This window comes from Artemia franciscana, chromosome 7 (assembly GCF_032884065.1).
Source record: "Artemia franciscana chromosome 7, ASM3288406v1, whole genome shotgun sequence".
Classification (NCBI taxonomy): domain Eukaryota; kingdom Metazoa; phylum Arthropoda; class Branchiopoda; order Anostraca; family Artemiidae; genus Artemia; species Artemia franciscana.
The window spans coordinates 38,338,192-38,365,671 of NC_088869.1; the positions used below are offsets into that span (position 1 = coordinate 38,338,192).

Genomic DNA, 27,480 nt, shown 5'->3' on the forward strand with positions numbered 1-27,480 from the left:
CCTCTCCCTCACCAAATTCTGAGGGGGGGGGGCAAAGTTGGAGCCAATTTTCCCAAATCAAATTAAATTGACAGTGGAAACTAAAAAATGAGCCATATAGTATCGTAAAGGCAAAGATTATACTAATGGAACCTGACCCGTTTCTGTGGGTGCTTGAAGTTGTGCTGGTTTATTTTAATTTTGGCTAAATTTTGAAGAGTCTACATTACAGTGGAGGGGGGCGGGGGCAAACTGGGATCTGGGGGCAGTTTCCTCCTGTCCCATGGCAAATTACAACCCTATATTCCTTCAGTTAAAATATTTCAAATGCACTTCGACGAAGTTGAAGTAATATTCACCACTTCTTACATGTTTGGGCTGTGGAAATAGAAAATTCAGTACATGGCAAAGAACAATTTTCCTTAATTTCTTATAAAATATTTACATTATTCTCAGCAAGTCTTCAAAAATACTAGAATTTGAGAATCTGTTCTTTAATTTGCGAATAAGAATGATAGACCCCTTTATTTCTTAATTCGGTATGTGGATGTACCGTATTACGGGGTTGTTATGAGACCTCGAAGGGTATAAGATGCAAGGGTTGTTTTTCTCAATCAACAAAGGCTTCTGAGGATTTGATAGAGTTAAACCTAAGATCCACAGAAAGTACAAGGCTAGGATGAAAACCCAGGGATTGGTGAGTTCTATTTCTATCGAGATATATTTTGGCATGGCTTTGGGGGAATTCTAGTAGAAGTATCCTATATACTACCTCTACTGTGGGGGGAATAAAAAAATTCAAATTCAAGAGGCCGCTTGCGAGGTTGAGTCTGTGGATTCTCACAAGAATTTTCGTAGGGACTGGGAGCTGGGTGTGAATCTGCAATTCTGAATCTCTCACGCCCTCAAACGACCGACGAGCAGAATTTGGATTGTGGACTCGAACTCATGTTCACCTTTCCCAAAATTCCTAGATTTGATCCTTTTTTTTCTAAAATTGTATTTATTCTCATATGCTTTACCTGTTCCTTTCATTTTTAATTTCTTCCACCTTCTCCTGCCCAAAAATAACAAAAGCATTGAATTCGAGGATGGGCGAATAATGCAAAAAAAAAAAAAAAAAAAAAAAGGACAAAAGAGCTAATAGGCTTCATATTAACTTTTTTTTCTTTTCTTTTTTATAGGCATTATTATTCTTTTTTATTCAGCGTATTAGAGAACGCTCCTGTAGAGGTTCCAAGCTCCCATCTTGAAAAAATATGGAATTTTGTACTTTTGCCTGAAGAAGGATCATGGTTGTGTGCTTATTTGTTTTTATTTCCCCAGGGTTGATTGGATGAAAATATTGATTCTAGAAGACTGGGAGAGGACTTATTCGAAGGGAAGTTTTAAGTTCTAGTGCTCTTTTTGAGTCCTAAAATATTGCAGGGTAAATCCTCCCCCTCCTACCTCCTTTCCTTCCAAAAATATTAGATCAAAAAAGTGTTTTTTTTCAATTTTCTACGTAGATTTTCTGCCTAGAATTTGCAGTTGTCCGCAGAAAAAAAAATTTCTAGGGTAATTTTCAGCAGAATTGTCAGGGAGATTTTACCCGGGAGAAATTTTCCAAGGAGGAATTTTTAGTGGGGATTACTTACTATTTGGTGTGGGGGGATTTCCCGGCATTATTTGAAAAACGATCAGAAGTTGAATAAAAAAAGAAACAAAAGCTGCCAGTAATTGTGCTTTTAGGTTATCCACATGTGGGCAAACAAAAAGCAGGGCATCCTCAAATGAGGTTCGAAGATCAAACAGTTCGTGGTAACGAACTGTAGTAAGGAGCGACCCGGCTCAATAGTAACCAAAACTCTAAAAAATGGAATTTTTATACCAATAGCTACATCAAAAGAATCGCATTTTAATGCTGATTTTAAATATATCAGTTAATCTTACCTATCAAAAGTTACGAGCCTGAGAAAATTTGCGTTATTTTAGAAAATAAGGGGAAACATCCCCTAAAAGTCATAGAATTTTAACGAAAATCACACCATCAGATTCAGCGTATCAAATAACCCTTCTGAAGAAGTTTCAAGCTCCTATCTACAAAAATGTGGAATTTTGTATTTTTTGCCAGAAGGAAGATCACGGATGCGTTTTTTTTTTTTTTTTTTTTTTTTTTTTTTTTTTTTTTTTTTTTTTTTTTTTCCAGGGGTGATCGTATCGACCCATTTGTCCTAGAATGTTGCGAGAGGGCTCATTCTAACGGAAATGAAAAGTTCTAGTGCCCTTTTTAAGTGACCAAAAAATTGGAGGGCACCTAGGCCCCCTCCCACGTATTTTCCCAAAGTCAACGGATCAAAATTCTGAGATAGCCATTTTATTCAGTGTAGTCGAAAAACTTTATAACTATGTCTTTGGGGACAACTTACCCCCCACAGTCCCTGTGGGAGGGGCTACAAGTTACAAACTTTTGACTAGTGCTTACACATAGTAATGGTTATTGGGAAGTGTACAGGTGTTTTCAGGAGGATTTTTTGGTTGGAGGCAGGGGTTGAGAAGAGGGGGCTATGCTGGGGGAACTTTCCATCGAGGAATTTGTCATGGGGGAAGAAAATTTCTATGAAGGGAGTGCAGGATTAAAAAAGCATTACTTAAGCATTACTTTAAAAAAAAAACAATGAAAAAATAAATATGAAAAAGTTTTTTTTCAGCTGGAAGTAAAAACCAGCATTAAAACTTAAAACTAACAGAAATTATTACCCATATGAGGGGCTCACCTCCTAATACCTCACTCTTTACGCTAACGTATTTTTAGTAATTTCAACTATTTATTCTGCGGCTTTTGTGATTCAGGGATCATTCTTAATGAATTGGGACAAAATTTAAGCGTTAGTGTAAAGAGCGAGGTACTGACGAGGGGGTGAATCCCCTCATATATGTAATAAAAACATGAGAATACAAAAGTTCTTTACGTAAGCTAATTTATAAGTTACGTATATCTTTTACTAATAAAAAGATTCGTAAAAAATTAAGTTCTAGTTGCCTTTTTAATTAACTGAAAATCGGAGGGCAACTAGGCTTCCTCCCCCGCACTTTTTTTCTCAAAATCATTCGATCAAAATTATGAGAAAGCCATTTAGCCAAAGAAAAAAAAAAATGCAAATATCGTTTTAATTATTCCTCTGCGGAGAGCAGAAATCAAAACATGCATTGATTCAAAAACGTTCAGAAATTAAATAAAAAAAAAACAAGTTTTTTAACTGAAAGTAAGGAGTGACATTAAAACTTAAAACGAACAGAAATTACTTCGTATATGAAAGGGGCTGCTTCCTCATCAACGCCCCGCTCTTTACACTAAAGTTTTTTACTGTTTTAAAAAGAAGAATAGAGAGAAAGAGTCAAACTTTAGCGTAAAGAGCAGGGTGTTTAGAAGGGAACAGCCACTTTCATATACGAAGTAATTTCTGTTCGTTTTAAGTTTTAATGTCACTCCTTACTTTCAGTTAAAAAAAACTTGTTTTTTTTTTATTTAATATTAAGAAAGCAAGAGGTTCAAATGAAGAGGCAAAAGTCAATATTTAAATACAGTTGGATGAATGAGGAGCTTATGCAGCTCAGTCAACTACGTGTTGCGTTATTAAGAGTAACAGCTTTAGAATACTATATGTTATAAGTAAACCGTTCGAATGCCAATTCAATTAAAACGACAAGATAAATACCAGAAAAAAAAAATCAAAAAGAAGATATACTGTTTTCTTCTTCATACATCTATTATATAAAGAAATTTTTTTAGTTATATTTGTTTGATATGAATATTATTTGCAAAAATTGGCTTTGGCAAAAATTAGCTTTTTCAAAAATATACATCCGAGATAAGTAGAAGAATATGAGGTAAAATTAGTCAATAGTGTTGTTAAAGAAAGTAGTGTTTATAAACATTTAACAGAAACTGAATATTATTAACACAAAAGTTTGTCCTGTGTAGACCTCTTCACTTTACTGCTATACCCTTTGTTTCTCTAATAGAACGCAAGAAGTACTAGAACCGATACTTTTTTTTTCAGTATTGTGTGATAGCTGTGCTTCTTCAATGCAGTCATGCAACTATCCCAATAAGAATCCCTATTCCCATTCAGATACCATCAGGGCTTAAGCTTCTTGCACCAGCAGGACTTGCACTCAAAAAAGGAGCTACTATTGTACAAAAAGGAATTGCAAAGAAGAAATCCTTAGCTGGACTAGCAGGGCTCGCCGGACTGGCTGGATTAGCAGGTATGCAGTATTAAATTTATCATACGGGTCTGTCAGTGCTCAGTTCTCCAAATTAATAAGCTCTATAAAAAAGACAGCAATGAAAGCTATTAAACGTGATAAATTCTTGATCTTGATAAAAAAAAAAAATTATATAAATCCTCAAACAAGGAGAGTTGTTTAAGGGGTAATGGTTTAATTGGGAATAATGTATCCCAAGTCTATTTTAGCATGGAGTTGATCGACTTAACCTGTAAGACAAATTCTTAGTAAACCATGTTCGAAATAAATTTTTTTATTTTGAAGAATTATTGGCCTTTTCCTTGAATCTAATAATAGATGTAGCGAAATTAAAGTCAATCGAGTAGTGTAATGCTTAAACCCTTAACAAAGAAAAACAAATTAGATGGAACTAATTGCTATATATTCAAATCGCTTTATTCATTTTATAATAGCTGACAATTAAAAAGTTTTGTTTCATTACTTACTGAATAACAAGTGGTAAAAAGACTTGTTCATACATGGTAGTGTTAGCCTTTTCCGGATACCGTCCATCAACCTCATCTCCCAGGGTTAGTATCAGGACGATTTAAATACCCCCTAAAATCAGGGAAGTCATCTGGTTTTTGGTCAGTGACTTAAGCGGGTGTTTAAAAAGAACAAGAGCTAAGAGCTCATATGGCACTTGTGACGAGGTCGGAAGAGCCAAGAGCTCATACGGTATGAGCTCTACCTAAATTCTAAGAATCAATAGATTGCTTTAAAAGGAAAATCAGAGGCTTAATGCCGGTCGGGATTTAAAATAAGAGCTCTGAGTCACGAAGTCCTTCTAAATTTCAAAATTCATTAAGATCCGATCACCCACTCGTAAGTTAAAAATACCTCAATTTGTAAGTTAAAAATACCTCAATTTTTCTAATTCTTACTCTCCCTTCAGCCCCCCAGAAGGTCGAATCAGGGAAAACACTTTTATCAAGTCAATTTGTGCAGCTTCCTGACACACCTACCAATTTTCATCGTCCTAGCACGTCCAGAAGCACCAAACTCGCAAAAGCACTGAACCCCACCCCCTAGCTCCCCCAAAGAGAGCGGATCCAGTCCGGTTACGTCAATCACGTATCTACAATTTTATAAGCGTTTTCTAAATTTCCGGTTTCCCCTCCAACTCCCTCCAATGTGAACAGATATGGTCGGGATTTGAAACAAGAGCTCTGAGACATGAGTTCCTTCTAAAGATCAAATTTTATTAAGATCCGGTCACCCGTTCTTAAGTTAAAAATGCCTCAATTTTTCTAATTTTTCCAAATTGATAACCCCCAGATCCCCCAAAGAGAATGGATCTGTTCCAATTATGTCAACCACGCATCTATAACTTGTGTTTATTCTTCCCATCAAGGTTCATCTCGATCTCTCCAATCGAAGCGTCTTCCAAGATTTCTGGTTTCCCCCCTCCAACCCTCTATGTCCCCGGATCCGACTCGAATTGAAGTGGAGCATCTGAGACATAAGACTCTTCTATCTATCAAGTTTCATTAAGATCCGATCACCCATTCACAAGATCCTTCTAAATATCAAATTTCATTAAAACCTGATCACCCGTTCGTAAGTTACAAATACCTCATTTTTTCAAATTTTCCAGAATTATTCCCCCCCCCCCCTTAACTCCACCAAAGAGAGTGGATCCGGTCTGGTTATGTCAGTCATGTATCTTTGGACTTGTGCATATTTTTCCCATCAAGTTTCATCCTGATCTCTCCGCTTGAAGCGTTTTCCAAGATTTCTGCCCCCCCCCCCAATGAGACAGGATTTGGTCATTTTTAAAAATAAGAAATCTGAGTTACAAGGTCCTTCTAAATATGAAATCTCATTAAGATACGATCACTTCTTTATAAGTTAAAAATACCTCATTTTTTCTAATTTTTTAGAATCAACCCTCCCCCCTACCAACTCCCCCAAAGAGAGCGGATCCGTTCCGGTTATGTCAAAATCAGGTATTGGGGACTTTTGCTTAGTTTTCCCACCAAGTTTCATCCCAATCCCTCCACTCTAAGCGTTTTCCAATGTTTAGGTCCCCCCTACAACTCCCCCCAATGTCACTGGATCCCGTCTGGATTTAGAATAAGAGCTCTGAGACACCATATCTTTTCAAACATCAGATTTCATTAAGATCCGATCACTTTCGTAAGTTTAAAATGCCTCATTTTTCTAAGTTTTCAGAATTAACCCTCCCCCCCCAACTCTCCCAAAGAGAACGGGTCCGATCCGTTTATATCAATCACGTATCTAGGACTTGTGATTATTTTTCCCACTAAGTTTCATCCTTATCCCTCCACTGTAAGTGTTCCAAGATTTTAGGTCCTCCCCCCCTGCCCCAATGTCACCAGATCGATTCGGGATTTAAATAAGAGCTATGAGATACAATATCCTTCCAAACATCAAATTTCATTAAGATCCGATCACCCGTTCGTAAGTGAAAAATACCTCATTTTTTCTAGTTTTTCCTATTTAACCCCCCCCCCTCCCAAGATGGTCAAATCGGAGAAGACAATTTTTAATTTAACCTGGTCTGGTTTCTAATACGCCTGCCAAATTTCATCGTTCTACCTTACCTGGACGTGCCTAAAGTAACAAAACAGGGGCAGACAGACAGACCGACAGACATTCAGACCGACCGAGCGACATAATTTTCGATCACTATACATCACTTGGTAGATACCAAGTGCCATAAAAACACAAATATTGCCTAAGCTCAAATACTTCATTGAAGCCGATAAGTTTTGCCTTCATTAGGAATTCTCAGGTGAAGTGGGCCGAGTATTGTGCAGGTAAAGACAGGTTTTTGATCACTGAACAGCACTTCTCTTTTTATATTCTTTTTTTTGACAAGTTTCGGATTCTCCCTTTCTTTTTTGATAAACCCATATTTTGTTCGATAAGGTTTTCCTTAATGATTTGCAGAGATATCAAATGAACTAACATCCTTTTTATACAATCCTAATAGGGGGTTAATGCCAGAATTGCCTCTCACCCAATTGGACTATTTATCTTGGCTGTTTCTACAATTAAATAAAAAAACACAGTTTTTTTTAACTGAAAGTAAGGAGCGACATTAAAACTTAAAACGAACAGAAATTACTCCGTGCATGAAAGGGGTTGTTCCTCCCTCAACACCCCGCCGCTCTTTACGCTAAAGTTTTGCTCTTTCTCTCAATTCTACTTTATTAAACAGTAAATAACTTTAGCATAAAGAGTGGGACGCTGAGGGAGGAACAGCCCCTTTCATACACGGAGTAATTTCTGTTCGTTTTAAGTTTTAATGTCGCTCCTTATTTTCAGTTAAAAAAAAACAGTTTTTTATTTAATTTCTGAATGTTTTTGAATTAATGCATGTTTTATTTTGGCTCTCCGCAAATGAATAATTAAAACGAAATTTGCGTATTAATTTTTTTGCCCTCCTAGGCCTAGTTGCCCTCCAATTTTTCGGTTACTTAAAAAGGCAACTATAATTTTTAATTTTTAACGAACGTTTTTATTAGTAAAAAAATATACATAACTTACAAATTAACTTACGTAACGAACTTCTATATTCGTATATTTTTATTATGTATATGAGGGGGTTTGCCAACTCGTTAATACCTCACTCTTTACACTAAAGCTTTAATTCTGTCCCAATTCTTTAAGATTGACCCCTGAATCACAAAGGCTGTAGAATAAATAGTTGAAATTACTAAAAATACTTTAGTGTAAAGAGCAAGCTATTTAGGAAGATGGACCCCCCATATACATAATAATCTCTGTTCGTCTTAAGTTTTAATGCTGGTCCTTACTTTCAGTTGAAAAAACTGTTTCATATTTATTTTTTCATTGTTTTTTTTTAATAATGCTAGAAAGTCCTGCACCTCCTTCATGGAATTTCTCTTCTCCCATGACAAATTACACCAAGGGATGATCCTACCACGTAGTACCCTCCCTTCAACCCCCCCCCCCCAACCAAACTGAAAAGGTCTGTATATTTCCAAATAACATTACTGTATGTAAACGCTAGTCAAAGTTAGTAACTTGCAGCCCCTCCCCTGGAGAATGTGGGGGAGTAAGTCAGCCCCAAAGACATAGTTATTATGTTTTTCGACTATGCTGAACAAAATGGCTATCTCAAAATTTTGATCCCCTGACTTTGGGAAAAAAATGAGCTTGGGAGGGGGCCTAGGTGCCTTCCAATTTTGTTGGTCACTTAAAAAGGGCACTAGAAATTTTCATTTCCGTTAGAATGGACCCTCTCGCGACATTCTAAAACCACTTGTTCGATAGGATCACCCCTGGGAAAAAAAACAAATAAACACGCACCCGTTATCGGTCTTCTGGCAAAAAATAATAAGTTCTACATTTTTATAGATAAGAGCTTGAAACTTTTACAGTAGGGTTCTCTGATGAGCTGAATACGATGGTGTGATTTTCGTTAAGATCGTATGACTTTTAGGGGGTGTTTTCTCCTATTTTTCAAAACAAGGCTAATTTTCTCAGGCTCTTAACTTTTGATGAGTAAAACTAAATTTGATAAAACTTATATATTCGAAATCAGCACAAAAATCCAATTCTTTTGATATATCTATTGGTATCAAAATTCTGTTTTTTACAGTTTCGTTTAAAATTGAGCCGGGTCGCTCCTTACTATAGTTCGTTACCACGAACTGTTTAATTAGCCATGACTTAATGGCCACAACACGATTCGATTTTAATTCAAAAATCGAAAAGTCAAAATTAATTCAAAATTCTAAGACATTTGAAACCGTTTTTGGTTTACTGTAGTTAGTTATACATAACTATGTAGATTAAAAATAGTAATAGTGACTTATATAATGGTATCTTCTGCTACAACAAATATTGTGTCTTTTTTATTGTATTTCTATTTGTTTTTTTTTTGCACCAACAGTATAGTATTAGAACAAACCCATTTACTCTGAGTTTTAGTGCTTTTACTTTTCAATGGGAGAGGCAGGGGAGAGGTTTTTCCTTGTTTCTTTTTTCTTCTCTTTCCCTGTTTTTTCTTATTTATTCTTACCTTGATTTTATTATCATTTTTTATCCATACCTTGATTATATTATTTTTTACCCTTCTTTCCTTATATTTTTTTCTTATACCTGTGGTCTGGCGGGCTTGGTCGTTGGGCGGAACTGCCATCCATCATGAGTAGTGGCCAGGCTGGTATCAACTCATTGGGGGATCGTTTGCTTGATTTACAAAATAATCCTTTAGATATTGAAAATATTATTAATAATTCAATTGGAAATAGAAATCAGATGAATAATGATTCTAATTCGGTTTTTAAAAGTAAGTATATTTCGCAATTAAATGGTTCTGCCTCCTCTAAACGAGATGATATTTTCTCTGTGTTTCATCTGAACATTCAGGGACTCTGCTCGTCTTTTGATGAGCTAAAACGGATCGTTAGTGATGGAACTCCTGATGTTATAGGATTATGTGAAACTTTCCTGGATTAAAAAAAGGATGTCCTTCTAGATATTCCAGGATATAGGATGGAGAGGCTGAATAGGAAACAAATGGCGAGAGGTGGCCTTATGCTTTATATTGCTGATCGTCTTGCATATAATGTCCGAAATGATTTGAGCAGAAATGAGGAAGGAATCTTTGAATCCCTATTTATTGAGATTAAATCAATGCGTAAGTATTTAGTTGTCGGTTTGGTTTATAGGTCCCCCAGTGGATCTATTCCTTCGTTTTTGAAAATTCTGGAAGAAGTTTTGGACTCAGTCCAAAAACATCCCTGTGAACTAATCCTTACGGGTGATTTTAACCTCAACCTGCTGGATCAAAATTCTGCTTCAACTATTGAGTTTTTGTCAATGATGCTCTCTTCGGGAACTCTACCTTCAGTTTGTATACCAACCCGAGTTACAGAAACACAAGCGTCTTTTATCGATAATATTTTTTCGTCACTAGATGTTTTAGATAATTTGGTGCTGGTTAGTGATATTTCTGATCATTTTCCCGCTATTTCCCGATATAAGAGTGCTGATCAAGCGCAGCGTATAGCATCATCATCTAATCTCCATTTTTCCGTTATAATGATACTGAGCTAAGTCTACTTAATCCTCGTCTGGCTGATGTACCATGGGGTAGTTTGGTTTCTGATTTAGATTTTAACCACTCTTTTGATTCTTTTTATGATTTAGTTAAAGAAGGAATCCTGGAAATTTGCAATCGGGGTCCAGCGCCCCATACTTCGAAAAGGATAGCACCAATGAATCCATGGATGACTCCAGGTCTCCATAAAAGCTGGAAAAGGAAAAATTATTTTTGTGTCTGTGTTGGAAATTATTATTATCTGTGTTGGAAGGCAAAGTCTCAGTATTATCATAGGAAATTTTCTGAATGTGAGAAGGATGTAAGGAAGACATGGTATTTAATTAATTCAGTTCTTAGACCTACTCTCCCTCTGCCTTCAGTTCCATCAATGCTGAAAATCGATGGTAAAACCGTCCAAGGAGATGTAGATGTTCAGCTAGAGCTTACCTCTTATTTCGCTAATATAGGAAAGGTAACTGCTTCCTCTGCAAGCTCTGCAACTTTTCGTTGCGATTTCAGAGCCTTTCTTGGACCCTCATGTTTGAAATCGATTGTCTTGAATTCTGTTTCTGAATTCGAGGTAGCTCGTATCGTGAATACTCTTAAAGGATCATCCTCTTCAGGACCAGACAAAATTCCTACAAGGGTTATCCGTGCCATTCTGCCTGCTATTCTGTCACCACTGACTAAGCTCGTCAATCTGTCTTTCGAGAAAGGTATTTTCCCTGAATCTCTCAAGCGAGCTAAGGCTATAGTTCTCTATAAAGGGGGTTCTCGGAGTGATCCTGCTAATTATAGGCCAATTTCTCTCCTATCTGTTTTCAGCAAAATTTTTGAGAAGGCTATGCTATCCAGGCTTCTTAGTTTTCTGGATGCAAAGGATTTTTTGCATGATTTCCAGTTTGGATTCCGAGTGAGTCACTCTACGGAGCATGCTTGCGCAGCTTTATCGAATTTCATTCATTCGGCAATAGATTCTGGTCATATCCCGGCAGCTTTATTTCTGGATGTTCGTAAAGCTTTTGATTCCTTGACTCATCGGATTCATCTTTGGAAACTATCACATAATGGTATAAGATCAAATGCTTATTCTTGGTTTGATTCATATCTTTCTGGTAGGCTTATTTCAATTGATCCACTTTTCCGGAGCCCTTCTGAAGTATATTATGGCGTCCCGCAGGGATCCGTTCTTGGTCCCATTTTATTTTTGATTTATGTTAATGATCTGATTTCAGCTGTAAAAAACACCAGGCCTCTGGCATGTTGCAAGCTGTGTCAGTCTGATGCTCAGTCGGGTTCCAATACTTCTTCTAATGAAGATTTTCTTGTTGCTTTTGCTGATGATACCACTCTTGGGACCCTTGGGAAGACGGAATGTGATATCAAGTCTAACCTTGTGGCATTATTTGAGAGTTATGTCATGATTTAATCCCAATTACTTGATCTTGAATGTTGGTAAATCACATTTTCTTATTTCTTCTCGAATTGGTGTAGCTTTCCCTCAGCTTACACACCTTCAGGTGTCACAAGGCTCCTTGTGTAGACCAGAGAATCGGGTGGTCCGGTTTCTTGGTATCCTGCTTGATGAGAACCTTTCATTCAGAAACCATGTAGCCATGATTAGGGTTAAGGTCTCACGGAGTTTGGGTATCATTTGAATACTTAGATACACATTTCCTGGATCTATTCTGAAGCTTGTTTTTTTTCTGTCTTGTCCAGTCATATGTTTCTTATTGCCCCATTGTATGGATGTCTACTTCTCCGTCTATGCTGCGGTCACTTTCCGTCATGTATAATAAAGCGCGGCGTCTGGTTATGGACACCAACCGTTCTTCACCAACACAGCTCTTAAGTCTACGGTCTATTTACATTATTTCTTGTTCTTCTTTTGTCTTTGATGAACTTCACGGCAATCTTCCAAAATCTCTTCGGAAAACTCCTATGTTTATTTCTGATTCAGCTCCATATAGCCTTTGTTCTTCAAATAATATCCACATTCCGCCTACTCCTACCGTTCGATCAGATTTCAATCCCCACATTGCTTGTCAACAGGTCTGGAATTCAATACCTTCTTCAGTGCAGAAATACCACTCGTTTGGGACTTTTAGAAGGATTCTTAAGGATCATTTAATAAATAATCAAATAGATTATTTTTTTTTCTTCTGAGGAGTGTGTTGTTAGTGGTGTGTGGTTTTCCTCTCTGCACTTTGCTCCCAGGCCTCAGGTATGTTCTGTATGTTTTTTTGTTTTTTTTTTCTTTCTTTTTTTTTCTCCTTTTAGTTGTTGCTTATATTGTATCCCCCATAAATATATTGCCTGTAAACTGCTATATGTGATTGCCGATTTTGAATTGATTGCTTGTATAATATTTTTTTTTCTTATCCCCCTTGTATCCCTGGCCATGGAGCCTTTCGAGGGGAATTATGTGTATTGTAATTCGATTTTGAATTGTATTTTGTATTGTCTTCTATTTAATATTAATAAATTTCTCTCTCTCTCTCTCTCTCTCTCTCTCTCTCAAAATTGATCATTATTCAATTATGATAATTATATTACTATAAATACGATTATAATCGAAGTGGGTACATACCAGTGCTATTCAGTTTCTAAGGATATGATCACTACATTTTTCCAGGAATCAAACTCCCCTTACCACCAGGAATAGGAGAGTGTTCCAGCCCCCTCCTTCATCACAAAGATGTCCCCCACCCTGCATATCTGATTGGATTAAATTGGGAAAACAACTCCAAGGGTCGCATAAGAGACGAATGAGCTAAAATTGAACATAAGGGAAGCCAATGCTGCTGAATGGCAAAATTCCCCCCACCCTGTGTAGTTTCATGATGTCTTTCTCCTTTTTCTAACATATAAAACAAATTCTTAATAGCTTCTGACTCCATGAAATTTGTATTTAGTGCAAATTCGAACAGATTGTATTTGTAATAGTTTAACTACGGTTCTTACCTTTTCCAATGATCCTTAAAAATTATTATTGCTTAATACGTTTTGAAATAAGCATACAAAACTGATAAATCTCTTTCAGGAACGTAGTTAGGAACTTTTGAAAGGTTATTCATATTTGGGAGGGAGGTAAATCTGGTTAATACTCGGAAATGGCAAATTGTTTAACAATATATTAGAAACCATACATCAAATACATTCTAAAATCGTGATAGTGACACCAATCTAAAAAAAGACAAGATCGAATATGTTTTGGAAGTTCAGATAAAAAGTGGTGGCGTATATACTCTCATAAGGAGGGAAGTCAGAAAATTATGATCTACAATGGATATGATTTGTCTTTGTGATTGTGCATTAGCTTTATTCAGGGACATTAAAGGCTAGAAATATATGTGTTGTACTTAATGAAAAAAGAATCCAGCAACAATACTGACTATCTAAGCCTTTTAAGCTATATACCTAAACACGTGTATACAAGTTGCAACGTTGGTTCTAATATCCAGATTTTAATTATAGGGTTAAAGGGGAAGAAGCATAATGGAGGAGATCAACTTTCAATGGCGGCAATCCCTATTGCACCCCAACCATACTCTCAAGGCTATAATGATTATAGTTCAAGTTATGGTTCACCCTCGTATAGTGCAGCACCAGCCTCATATGATTATCCTCAACAGTCCTACAATCCTATTGCACCGTCTACTTATGGTGTACCTACATCAGGAGGCTATGAAAATTCTGAATACACAAGTGGATACAGTGATCCTGCAATTATAGCACCTCAAATGCCAGTTACATTGGTAACTCTACCTGAGACAAATGAATTACAAGGGAAGAAGCAAGGATTTCACATGCCTTCCTTCAGTGAAATGGCAGCAGCTCCTTTTAAATTCATGGATAAACACAAAAAGAAAAATGGTGTTCAATCTACATCCGCTGGTGTTCAATCTCCATCCGCTCTTATGTTTCCTATTTCTTCTCAAGGATCTTCTATCCCTTTCAATCTTCTGCCATCGTCACCAATGACAGCTCAAGCATTCCCATCCCCAATGTCTTCTTCTCAGAGTAGTTATGGTGATACATCTTATTCTGCACAAGCTCAACAGCCATATTACCAGCCAGAGGCCCAGGAACAATATTCCGCTATAGGCTATGAATCACCACCACCATACTCTCCGGCAGCTGACCCCTATTCAGTTCCACAAGGCAGCTATTCTCAGTACGCTCCTGAACCCCAGAAACAGACTTATGATGCTCCAACGGTGGATCAATATTCGTCAGTGCAATCTTACTAGAGAAGGATCAATTTGTTTTCAAAAATTGCTGATAAGTCTGTATATTTTATTTATTACACGCGATATTTTTATATTAAAACCGTATTTATTTCAAAGAAGATTTACGCTTTAGTCTTTAACTCCGCTACATTATGGCAGTATAAATAGAACCTTGGATAGTTTGGCCAGTTATCATTGTCAACGCAATAGTGTTAACTTAGTAAAGAGGGATTTGTGTCCCGTTTTCTTTCGCCACATCACATAGAACATATGGTCACATAAACTTGAGAGATGTGGCTTGCAATCTTAATTTAAAATTCTAGTTTCTTAGTTAAAATTCAAGAGTTGAAGTTTATAAGAGTAGTCTGACACCCATTCAACATCCTAGTCATTGGTGTAGTTTAAAAAAAAATCCAACCTCACACAAACAATTGGCCACCAAAATTTAAACTGATTAAAACAGATAAGACTGATGACAACCAAACGTGGCTTAGTTCTTGTGCTTCTGATTGGCTTGCAAATTAATTAACCTGCACACTCGGTAAAACGGACCTAAGATGACAATATGTTTTGAAAAAAAGATGGATTGCATAAATGAAGCCTAAGACGAGCAGAAATTACAGGGAATAACGAAGCCCAGGGTGGTGAACGTGGTCCAGCAGTCTCAGGGTGTCTTTTATACCAGTCTCACTTTTTTTGACTGCAAACTGGCAAGTCTCAAATTCGAACCGTGAATCTCTGAGAATTTTATTTTGTGGGATAAGTAAGCACAATTTTTTTTTGTTTTTTTCTATCAGTTCTTTAAATTTCCCAGTGGGAAACCCCTTTGAGATAGAATAAAAGGGTAGCTTTTTGTAGATTTGCTAATATTGGCTATAGACTCAGTCATTAATATGGAGTGCCCTGAATAGGCAGGTATAAGGAAATACAAGTAGAAGATGGAATATCTAGAAGGAAATGATTACTTGATAGGCCAAAATGCCCCCCGAGGTGCTATTTCTGTTAATGTTGGTAAGTTTATTAAATGTTCGAGCTGGTAATATTATAATATACTATTGTAACAACCACTTTCCAGACAAATTTTCGCTATTTTCTTAGAAAAAATTTACTTGATCTAGTGGAATAAAACCTTAGATATTTGTTGCGGTAGTCATTTGTACCATTTCCTAAGTTGTTTTTTTTATCCCTAGGGGAAAATATATTAAACAAGTGCAAAGTACCCAGTGGTAAACAATTGCTTTACACACCAGCTTTTTCTATTTTTTTAACAAGGTAGTCGAGCTATGTAATTGGAACTATTAGGAATGAACCCAAATACGAGGGGAGTTTTTTAAAGTAAGGTCTCTTTGAAGACAAATACACAACGATAGATTATTTAAAAAAAATGAATATATTTTCAGGAAGTACATACTTTATTCTATTTAAAGGCATAGTTACCTAGTTTGTTCGAACACTTTTCATGCCTATCAATTAATTTGAAAGTAACCTCTTCATAAAAAGTTTCTGCCTGCTGCGATGACACAAAAATTCACTGCCGTTTTTACGTCGTCATCATTGTAACGATTGCAACTGAGGTGTTGCTTGAGATGGAGAAACGGATGGTAATGGCCTGACTCAAGATTAGGACTATTGGATGGATGGTCTAAGCCTTCCCAGCCAAAACTGTCCAACAAATTACGGTTCTGAGCAGCGTGAGGGCATGCATTGTCATTAAGAAGGATAATTCTCTTTGCTACCATACGAAGTTTTTTTTTTTTTTTTTTTTTTGGTCACTGCGGAGCTTTCTGAGGGTTTGACAGTATGGTTTAGCATTGATAGTGGTTCATCGTAGAATGAAGTTGACCAACAAAACACCGTGTCTATTCCAAAACACCGACACCATGATTTTGTGCTGGGACAGATTCTGTGTAGCCTTCAACTTTACATAAGAGCGGGTGTATTTCCATGCCATGTTTTGTTGCCTCGATTTGGGCGTGATATAAGAAACCCACGTTTCGCCTCCGGTTCAATCGGTTCCTACCTCAGTGGCAACCGTTACGATGATGACGACGACGTGAAAACAGCACTGGGTTCTTGGTTATCGGAGCAGGGGGCAAGTTTTTATGAAGTTTACTTTAAATTAGTTGAGAGGTGTGACAAGTGTTTCAAAATACTTTTCAACTAAATAAAAAAAAAGACCAAATTAAAAACCTTCGGAAAATAAATTTACTTTTTTGAAATAATCTGTCGTTGTGTGCTTATGTTCAAACGGAACTTACTTAAAAAGCACCCCTCGTATTATAGTCCTGAAACTCCCAGTACATTTTATTTGCCTCTGTCATGTACTTTCTTCCAAAATTATAAAGAAAATTTGTCCGAAAAATAGTTCCTTACCCTCTGTGTGGCTGTTCAAAAAGTCATTCTTAACCCTACCACGAGATTACCAGCTAAAATTTAGATGAGTTTACCCACATTAACAGAAATGACACCTTTGGAGCAATTCAACCTCTCAAAAAACAATACTTCTTTCTAGATATCCTATCTTTTACTTGTTCCCACCCCGCCCCCTTTTTACCTTCCTTCATTTGCTCTGATTTTTTTCTACTCTGTAAACGGAGAAACGTCCTCAAGGACGTACTTCTGGTACCTGAGAAAATGTTCAAAGGAGTGTAGGGGACATCCCTACACTGCACCATACCGCTTGAATACGACCAGCACTGCTACCAACTGTGGGAACAACACCTGCTTATTACTCTTATATCACTATGCCTATCTTTTCAGAGCACGCGATTAACTTAATGACTATGCCTATAGCTGAAATTGGCACATAAAGAAAAATTCAAGCTTTCATCTTATCTAAGGCAGTGCAATAGCGCTGCTATTATTTGTTATTTTTTTTTTTTTTTTGGTTTGTGACCAAAAAAAGTGACCAGGGCACTTTGTATCGACAGAGTTGTCGAAAATACTTAAGAAAGGACTCATTCGATTAGAAATTAAAACGGCTAGTACCCTTTTGAATAGTCAAAAGTGATTAGAGGGCAATTTACCCCCCCCCCAAGCCTTCCCATGCCCACCATTTCCCCAAACATATCCAATCTAAATTTAGAAATAGCCATTAGGTTCAACGGAGTTAAGAAATTATGTCTTTAAGGTTGACGACCCATCCCCTCCACAGCCCTCAGGGCAAGGGATGTAAGGTAAGCCAAGACTGACAAAAAAAGATCTACTCATTCAATCAACCTAAATTGATTAAAATTCCAACAATTACTTATTGCAATATTTGCTTTTCGTGCTGTTAATCTCATATTTTTTTTGGGAGCGGATTTATCTTGAGAGGCTGATAATTTTACCTAACTGTGTATTAAATTAATTGCCATAATTAATTTGCGGACATAGGGTTGAGCATGTACTTACCCAAGTCTCTATTTAAGGATGTATTATTACTCAAGTTTCTTTATATTTCAATTGCTTTATGGACAATTTGTTTGATTCCTAGGTCATTGCTAATTAGAATTGTCCCGTCGAATTACAGAGAATGGTTTATAAAGGTTTATATAGAAAGGGTGATCGTATAAACCTCGGAGGGGGTTCATTGGACTGGTAATCAGAAGTTCTATTGTTTTTTTTTAAGATTCAGATTGGAATGGATACCCCCCCCCCCACTCATATTTTTTCAAAACACATATGATAGAAATTTGTAGATGGGCATTTATAATTGTAGCAACTTCGGAAAAGACTCCATCAATTCCCAAAACACATCTAATCAAAACTTTGAAATAGCCATTTCGTTCAGCGTAGTTGAAAGGTCTGAAAATTATGTCTTTGAGGATGACAACCCCCCACACCCCTCAGTGCAAGGCTTGTAAGTTATGCCCCGAGGGCACATAAGGCTATTATGGAAAGACTGGTTGTGAAAACTCTGGAATAGGCTTATTTGATTGAAAAGTAGAAGTTCTAGGGCCTTTTTAATAAGTCAAAGTTATCGGAGGGCAACTGCCCCCCCCAATATCGTATTTTTCACAAATGCATCCGACAGAAATTTTGAGATAGCTGTTTGTTCAAAATAGTCCAAAGATCATGATAAGGCATTTGGGGTTGATAAAATACCCCAGAGTCTGGGGGTAAGGGCTGTAAGTTATGCCCCAGGAGTACATAAGGTTTCTATGGAAGGGGTGGTCGTGTGAACTTTATAAGAGGTTCATTTCATTGGAAATGTATAGTTCCACTTCCCCTTTAAGAGTCAAACATGATGAAGAGCAGCTAGTCCCCCTCCTTCCCTGACATCCTCTTTTCCCGAAAAGCATTCAATTGAAATTGTGATATAGCATTTTGTTACCACTAGTCCAAAAATCATATAGCAATGTTTTTAGGGTGGACACAATCCCATAGTCCCTGGGCAAGGGTTTTAACTTATGCCTCGGGGCATACAAGGCTTTTATAGAACGGGTGGTCGCATAATCTTTGGATTAGATGAAGCTCATTTGAATGGAAGTTGGAAGTTTTAGTGCCCTTTTTAGGAGAAGAAATTAATGGAGGGCAATCAGCCCCCTCCCCAAGGCTTCCATTCCCCAAAACATATCCGATCGAAATTTTAAGAATATATTTCAAGAAATATATGAACATTCAGGTTATCGAACGGAGATATCAGCAATGTCAGGGTACTGGCTAATTGTATTAAGTTGAAACTTTCAGGACTAGCTGAGAGGAATGTTCTACTGACCAAAAGGCAAAATATTAATACTACTGCTGCTAGTAATAGGCTACTACAGCTATTCAATACTATTACTACTAATATCAATGCTACTACTGTGACTATTATTACAACTATGCCTAAGGGTATGAAGATGAACTTTTCATGGGATTTTGAAGAGGTAAGGTGAACTGAATCACAATACCCGGGTCTGTACACTGGTTGTCAAAAGGGTGTAACAATATCTTAGGAACAGTTTTGCGAGTGAAGTTGAAACTAATAGGGCTAGTTGTGAGGGATTTTGAACTAAACAAAAGAAAATAGTCGCATCCCTAATGCTACTGATTCTCCTCATGCTACTACTTTCGCTATTATTGCTACTTCTAGTATTGCTACTGCCACTAAGGCTTAAGTTACTACGATTAATTCTACTGCTACTGCTACTACTACTGCTATTAAAACTACAGATATTAAGGAGAAACATTTGGGATATATAGAAACTGTGTCGAACTAAATCGAAACCCACTATGCCGACACTGGTTGTCAAGCAGATGCAATAGAAATGCTTCAGGAGCGGTTGATAGTATTAAGCTGAAATTTCCAGTGTATCTGTGTGTTGAAGGGGGTGTTGGAGAAACCAAAGGTGCTATGGGCATACTGCTACTAATGCTGCTTAACCTATTTCTACTGCACAACCTAAGAGTATTAAGGTGAAGCTATCAAGGAATATTTAGAAGGGTGTTGAACTAAATTAAAACAAACTTTGAGCATGTGGACTTTCAAAAAGGTGACAAAGCAATGTCTTAAGAATAACTTATATCATAAAGTTTGAACTTTAAGGGTAAATTGTGGGGGATTTTGAGCTAGTCAGAATGCATTAAGCGCATACTAACCCTACAGTTACTGTAACTAATGACGGTAAGGGTTATTTAGGTGAAACTCTTAGGGAATGCTTAGGAGGAGTTTTAGTTAAACGAAAAAACTATATGCATACAGGTTTTCAAAAGAGCATACAAGCAATATCAGTTAAGCTTGATTTTTCAGGTCAACTTCAGAAGCAATAACATTAAATTAAAAGATACTGTTTGTGTCAGGATTAAAAATTGTTGAAAAACTTTCCCTAACATACAAGTAGCGACCCGTACTATGGATTTTATAGAAAAATAAATATAAAAAAACCAAGTTTTTTAGCTGCAAGTAAGGAGCGACATTAAAACTTAAAACGAACAGAAATTATTCCGTATATAAAACGTCCCGCTCTTTACGCTAAAGTTTGACTATTTCTCACAACTCTACTTTTTAAACAATAAAAAAAACTTTAGCGTAAAGAGCGAAGCGTTGAGGAGGGGACAACCCCTTTCATATACGGAATAATTTTTTTTGTTTCAAGTTTTAATGTCACTCCTTACTTGCAGCTAAAAAAACTTGTTTTTTTGTATTTAATTTCTGAACATTTTTAAATTAATGCATCTTTTGATTTTGGCTCACCACACATGAATACCTAAAAAAGAAATTTGCATATTTTTTTTTGTCTAAATGGCTTTCTCATATTTTTGTTCCAATGATTTCTATAAAAAAGGGGTGGGGGAGCAGGCATAGTTGCCCTTCAATTTTTGGCAACTTATAAATTCAGCTAGAACTTTTTAGTTGTTTTTTTACGAACGTTTTGGTTAGTAATAAATATACGTAAATTACAAATTAACTTACGTAACGAACTTCTATATTTGTTTATTTTTATTACATATATGAAGGGGTTTGCCCCCTCGTCAATTCCTCGCTCTTTACACTAAAGCTTAAATTTTGTCCCGGTTCCTTAAGCATGACCCCAGAATCACAAAGGCCGTGGAATAAATAGTTGAAATTACTAAAAGTACTTTAGCGGAAAGAGCAATGTATTTAGGAGGAGATGAAACCCTTATATGCGTAATAATTTCAGTTCGTTTCAACTTTTAATCCTGCTCCTTACTTTCAGTTGAAAAACTTTTTCATTATTATTTCTCCAGTGTTTTTTTTTTAATAATGCTAGAATATCCCGCGCCCCTTTCGTGGAATTTATTTTCCCCCATGACAAATTCCTCCAAGTAAAGATCCTTCAACATAGCTCCCTCCTTCAACCCCCCCCTCTCAACCAAAAAGAAAACCTGAAAATGTCTGTACGTTTCCCAATAACCATTACTGAATGTAAACCCTGGTCAAAGTTTGTAACTTTCAGCCCCTCCCCCGGGAATTATGGGGGAGTAAGTCGTCCCCAAAGACATCTTATTGTGTTTTTCGACTATGTTGAAGAAAATGGCTATCTCAAAATTTTGATCCGTTGTCTTTGGGAAAAAATGAGCGTGGGAGGGGGCTTAGGTGCCCTCCAATTTTTTTGGTCACATAAAAAGGGCACTAGAACTTTTCATTTCCATTACAATGAGCCCTCTCGCGACATCCTAGGACCACTGGGTCGATACGATCACCCCTGGGAAAAAAACAACAAATAAACACGCAGCCGTGATTACTCCGTGTATGAAAGCGTAAATAGCGGGACGTTGAGGGAGGAACAGCCCCTTTCATTCACGGAGTAATTTCTGTTCGTTTTAAGTTTTAATGTCACTCCTTACTTTCAGTTTTTAAAAAAATTGTTTTTTTTTAATTTAATTTCTGTACGTTTTTGCATTAATGCATGTTTTTATTTTGGCTCCCCGTAAATGAATAATTAAAACGAAATTTGCGTATCAATTGTTTTTGGTAAATGGCTTTCTCTTAGTTTTGATCAGACAATTTTGAAAAAAAGGGGGGGGAGGCCAAGTTGCCCTCCAATTTTTCAGTTGCTTAAAAGGGTAACTAGAATTTTTAATTTTTAACGAACGTTTTTATTAGTAAAAAATATACATAGCTTACAAATCAACTTACGTAACGAACTTCTATATTCATATATTTTTCTTATGTATATGAGGGGGTTTGCTCCCTCGCTAATACCTCGCTCTTTACACTAAAGCCTTAATTTTGTCCTGATTCTTTAAGATTGACCCCTGAATCACAAAGGCTGTAGAATAAATAGTTATAATTACTAAAAATACTTTGGCGTTAAGAGCGAGGTATTTAGGAAGAGATGTACCCCCCATATACGCAATAATCTCTGTTCGTTTTAAATTTTAATGCTGGTCCTTACTTTCAGTTGAAAAAACTTTTCATATTTATTTTTTCATTTTTTTTAATAATGCTAGAAGATTCTGCGCCCCCTTCATAGAATTTCTCTTCTCCCATGAAAAATTCCTCCAAGGGAAGATCCTCCCACGTGGCCCCCTCCCCTCAATCCCCCCAACCAAAATATCATCTTGAAAAGGTCTGTAAACTTCCAAATAATTATTACTATATGGAAACGCTGGTCAAAGTTTGTAACTTGCAGCCCCTCCTCTGGGGACTCTGGGGGAGTAAGTCAGCCCCAAAGACATAGTTATTATGTTTTTGACTGTTTTGAACAAAATGGGAGGGGGCCTAGGTGCCCTACAATTTTTTTAGTCCCTTAAAAAAGGGCACTAGAACTTTTAGAACTAGAACTAGGCACTAGAACTTTTTCCCCAGGGTTGATCTTATCGATCAAGTTGTACTAGAATGTCACGGGAGGGCTCATTCTAACAGAAATTTGAATTTCTAGTGCCCTTTTAAGTGACCAAAAAAATTGGAGGGCAGCTAGGTCTCCTCCCACGGTCATTTTTCTCCCAAAGTCAACGGATCAAAATTTTGAGATAGTCATTTTGTTCAGCATAGTCGAAAAACATAATAACTATGTCTTTGGGGCTGACTTACTACCTCAAAGTCCCTGGGGGAGGGGCTGCAAGTTACAAACTTTGGCCAGCGTTTACATAAAGCAATGGTTATTTGGAAGTGTACAGACCGTTTCAGGGGGATTTTGTGGTTGGGGAGGGAAGGTTGAGGGGAGGGGGCTACGTAGGAGGATCTTTCCTTGGAGGAATTTGTCGTGGGAGAAGAGAAATTCCATGAAGGAACACATTATTTAAAAAAAAACAATAAAAAAATAAATATGAAAAAGCTTTTATCCACTGAAAGTAAGGACCAGTATTAAAACTTAAACAAACAGAGATTATTACGCATATGAGGGGTTCATCTTTTCCTAAATGCCTTGCTCTTTACGTTAAAGTATTTTTAGGAATTTCAACTATTTATTCTACAGCCTTTGTGATTCAGGGGTCAATCTTAAAGACTTGGGAGAAAATTAAAGCTTTAGTGTAAAGAGCGAGGTATTAACGATGGGGAATACCCCCTCATATACATAATAAAAATATACGAATATAGAAGTTCGTTACGTAAGTTAATTTGTAAGTTATGTATATTTTTACTAATAAAAACCTTCGTTAAAATTTAAAATTCTAGTTGCCTTTTTAAGTAACCGAAAAATTGGAGATCAACTAGGCCTCCTCCCCCACCCTTTTTCTCAAAATCGTCTGATCAAAACTAAGAGAAAGCCATTTAGCAAAAAAAAATAAAATTAATACGCCAATTTCCTTTTAATTATTCATTTGCGGAGAGCCAAAATCAAACATGCATTGATTCAAAAACGTTCAGAAATTGAATAAAAAAAAAACAAGTTTTTCAACTGAAAGTAAGGAGCGACATTAAAACCTAAAACGAACAGAGATTACTACGTGTATAACAGGGGCTGTTCCCTCCTCTACGTCCCGCTCTTTACGCTAAAGCTATATACTGTTTTATAAAGTAGAATTGAGACAAAGAGTCAAACTTTAGCGTAAAGAGCGGGTAAAGAGACTCCAGATCCCAGGGATTGGGAACTTGTTTAATGAATAATGTGCCTAACTATAATGAGTATTTTGGCCCGATAGTCGTGAAATTTTTTATATCGGTCATGATTTATTTCTTAAGAAAGTAGTGTTACCAGTACTACCCATGCAAAAACAGTAATTTCCCGTGTTGTTCAAGCCAGGGGGCTGTAAGTTTCCTTTGTAGTTTTTTCGGCCATGTTGTTTCCAATGGTGTATTTTTTGTTCAATCTAAAGCCATTTTTTTCAGTTTTTCAGCAAAGACACATCAAAGGTGATACAGGGTTTGTGCCCCCTCCAAAAAAATCCTGGATGCACCCTTGGGTGTCAGACTGTTTTCAAAATTCCCTTAAATCTGTTTTCAAAACAACATTTCAACTATTAACACTAATTAGATAATAGTTACCATTTCTGAATTAGCTAGAAATTGAAAATTTTTTCATTTACTCCCTTTTTAAACGTGTTTTTTTTTTTAATTTTTTGTTCCTGTGAGCTCTGGTTCGTCCTTTTCCGGTTGCAATTGCCTTTTTGACCATGATAACTTTTAAAATAGTATTTGATTTATTTTTTGATAATTGTTTGAGACGTGCAGAGTACTAATGTACAACTTTTGGATTATTATTTTTTTACGATGAGTCTAGTAGCATCTCAACGAGGAAATATGTATGTACTTATTTGTATTATCAGTATTAGTTGAGCAGTTACTCTATGCTTATAACGACTCTTGAGGAAATTTTTTACATTCCTGCCCATAGTAAAAGTAATTTGTAGTTATAAAGAAGACGCGCTTTTTGAGGAAAGGGAAGAGAGAGAGGGGGGGAGAGGGAGAGAGAGAAAGAAAGAGAGAGAGCATAAGGGAGAGGTAAAGGGAGAGAAAATTGAGTTGAGTACCTTTATTTGTTTGGAAGCTTTTCTACTATCCTCTTCTTTTACAGGGCTTGAGAAACAACACGAATTAGGGCCAAAATATTCGTCTTAGTCAAGCACAGAGGCAGGATTTTTCCAAGGTGGAGGGGGGAATAACAGAAAAAACAAGATATTTTATTTGACAATTTGAATAAGAGTGCCTAAATACAAGAAAATTTAGCATGAAGGGGGGAGGGAGCTCACGATGCCCACTGTCGGTTTAAGTTGCATCCTTGGTAGTAGTACGTATTCATTATTCCTTCTAACTCGCCAGATCAGATTTTTGTTTTCTATAAGTATTTAACTTTCTGTCCTACTAATGATAATAATACTCCAAATGCTAGTGGAACACGTTTTTGCTGAAAAAACCAGAAATTTCCAAGGCTCAAATTATGAAAGAACTGGTTATAGAATACTTCCTATTTACGTCATGTATTTGCCAAAAAACATAAAATTGGCAGTATATTGGGGAAATAGTAGACAGAAGTAGGTCATTGGTTTCTGAAGATACTTTCAAACTATGAATTAAAAATATGCTAAGAGTGAATATTTATACTCCTTATCCCAAACTAAGTAATAAAGAACAGGCATCACGCGAAAGCATGGAGTGATGTTAAAATTCAAGACGAGCCAAAATTACGATAATTATGAGGGAGAGTGTTATTGTTACTACTACTATTATTATAAATTATGAGTGAGGGTTCTGCTCTCTCAATTCCTTGTTGATGGTTCTTAAGTCTAACTTTTCATTTAATGAAAATATACATATTTTCAAATGTTTGTCATTCATCTAAGCAACGGTGTGATTTGTGATAACGTTATGACTTAAGCTGATACAAGGTTAAAAGATATGCCTTTTCCAAAAGTGTGATAATTAGTAACTTTGCGAGAAATAAATGGATCCCAAAAAAATGACTGAATTAAAAGCTGCTAATCTTTCGATATGTTCATTTCGTTCGACAAGACAAATTGTAATAATCTGTAAAAACAAATTGTGAATGCACCAAATGATTATGAAATTTTATCATATTATTTAATAATTCATATTACTAAAAGTTTATAATTATCATATTACCAAATTATAATAATTTTTTCGGCCAAATTCCAATTTTCTGTGACTCAATAATGGGGAATTACAGGGTCAAGGAAACGCATCTTTCAAAACAAAACCCAAAACTGTTATTTTTACTGTTGACAAAGAAGGGCCCCTCTACCAAAACTGTTTACTTGGTTATACTACCAATAGCTGCCCTCAGTAAATAATGATAATAAAACAATAAATTATAACCTTGAAAGGTTCGTAGGCCAATGCTGCAATATACACCTCCAAAAACACTGCAATATTGAATTGTAAAATAAATATAAAATACAGAGGGGGTATTTTACAAAAATTTTGGGTGGGGGTTAAATATGTTTATCAAAATCAATGGAGGGAGCAAATTTGCTATTCTGTTCGATTCTTTTATTTAAATACCAAAAAAGGCATTTTTATTCATAATACTGCCCCCAAGAAAAAATGGGGGATGGTGAATACCAAGTCCCCTCTATTCACGTCACCGAAAATGTTAAGTACATTTTACAAAAGGTTGACATCCTGTGGTAAAGTATAGGAAATCAGGGTCAGACAAACATTTTTGCATGAATAATAAAATGGCCAAAACAAGGACATATGCCTATGACCCCTTTTACATTCGTATCTACCCTACTTTCACGCGTGTAGACATGCTGTACCTCTTTCGATGCATGATAATTTAGATATTCTCTAAAGGGTAATCCTTGATAATTATACTTTAACTATCAAAATCATTAGCATCGTATTTTGAATGTCTTGCATCAAAACACACTGAATACATGTATCTCAAATGGTGTTTGGTTTCCACGGAAATTGGCAAATAAGGGCAGATGAATCAGGAATGGTAACTGTTATTTTGGCTAATCTTAATAACAAAAATGTTTCACAAAAACCAATTTACTGGGATTTCAATAAGAACCCGAAACCCCGAAAATGATGTCGGATCGAAATGAAAACCTCGCAACTGGAATTACCATGGTCAAAAACACCATGATCGAGAATTATAGTCCTGCGTCTTGAACAAGAAGGAAAATCTCCTTTTTGCACAGGAAGCAGTAATGTGTATTTTTTTTTTTCACCAAGGGTGATCATATCAAAACAGTAGTCATAAAATTGACACAATTTTAAGATCAGATGCAATTTTTGACAAAATTTGCATTTTCATTTGCAAGATGATATAATACACGTACATTTTGAGAATATACTTCTCCAGGGTATGCTGTCATATTTCGGTTAAACGATAATTTAAAATTATCGCAACTTTCAAAACATCTTTTCCAGGTAAATAACTTGTTTTCGTTTCTAGAATTACAATTGCTTAGATTTGCCTATAGCACAATTTTCAATGTTAAGTTAAAGTGTCGTTGCTAAGGTGTAGCTGTTTTACAATAAGTAAGCTTGCAAGCTAAATTCTATTTTGGTCCTCCTGTTCTGGGCCATTGAAAGGTAATATTATTATATTTCAAAGGTCAATTTAAGGTACACCCCTACAGAAAGTACTTTTGAACAGAAGTGGTGTTTTTTTT

The 27,480-nt window shown here is 36.3% G+C and overlaps 1 protein-coding gene across 1 annotated transcript; it reads left to right on the forward strand.

The window, feature by feature from the left end:
* Positions 1 to 587: 587 nt before the first annotated feature.
* On the forward strand, positions 588 to 14,645 carry LOC136029248 (uncharacterized). The gene is made up of 3 exons (XM_065707479.1): positions 588 to 676; positions 4,023 to 4,230; positions 13,772 to 14,645. Exons 1-3 carry the CDS (start codon positions 659 to 661, stop codon positions 14,545 to 14,547), a joined length of 1,002 nt encoding a protein of 333 aa, XP_065563551.1. The 5' UTR covers positions 588 to 658; the 3' UTR covers positions 14,548 to 14,645.
* Positions 14,646 to 27,480: the final 12,835 nt, after the last annotated feature.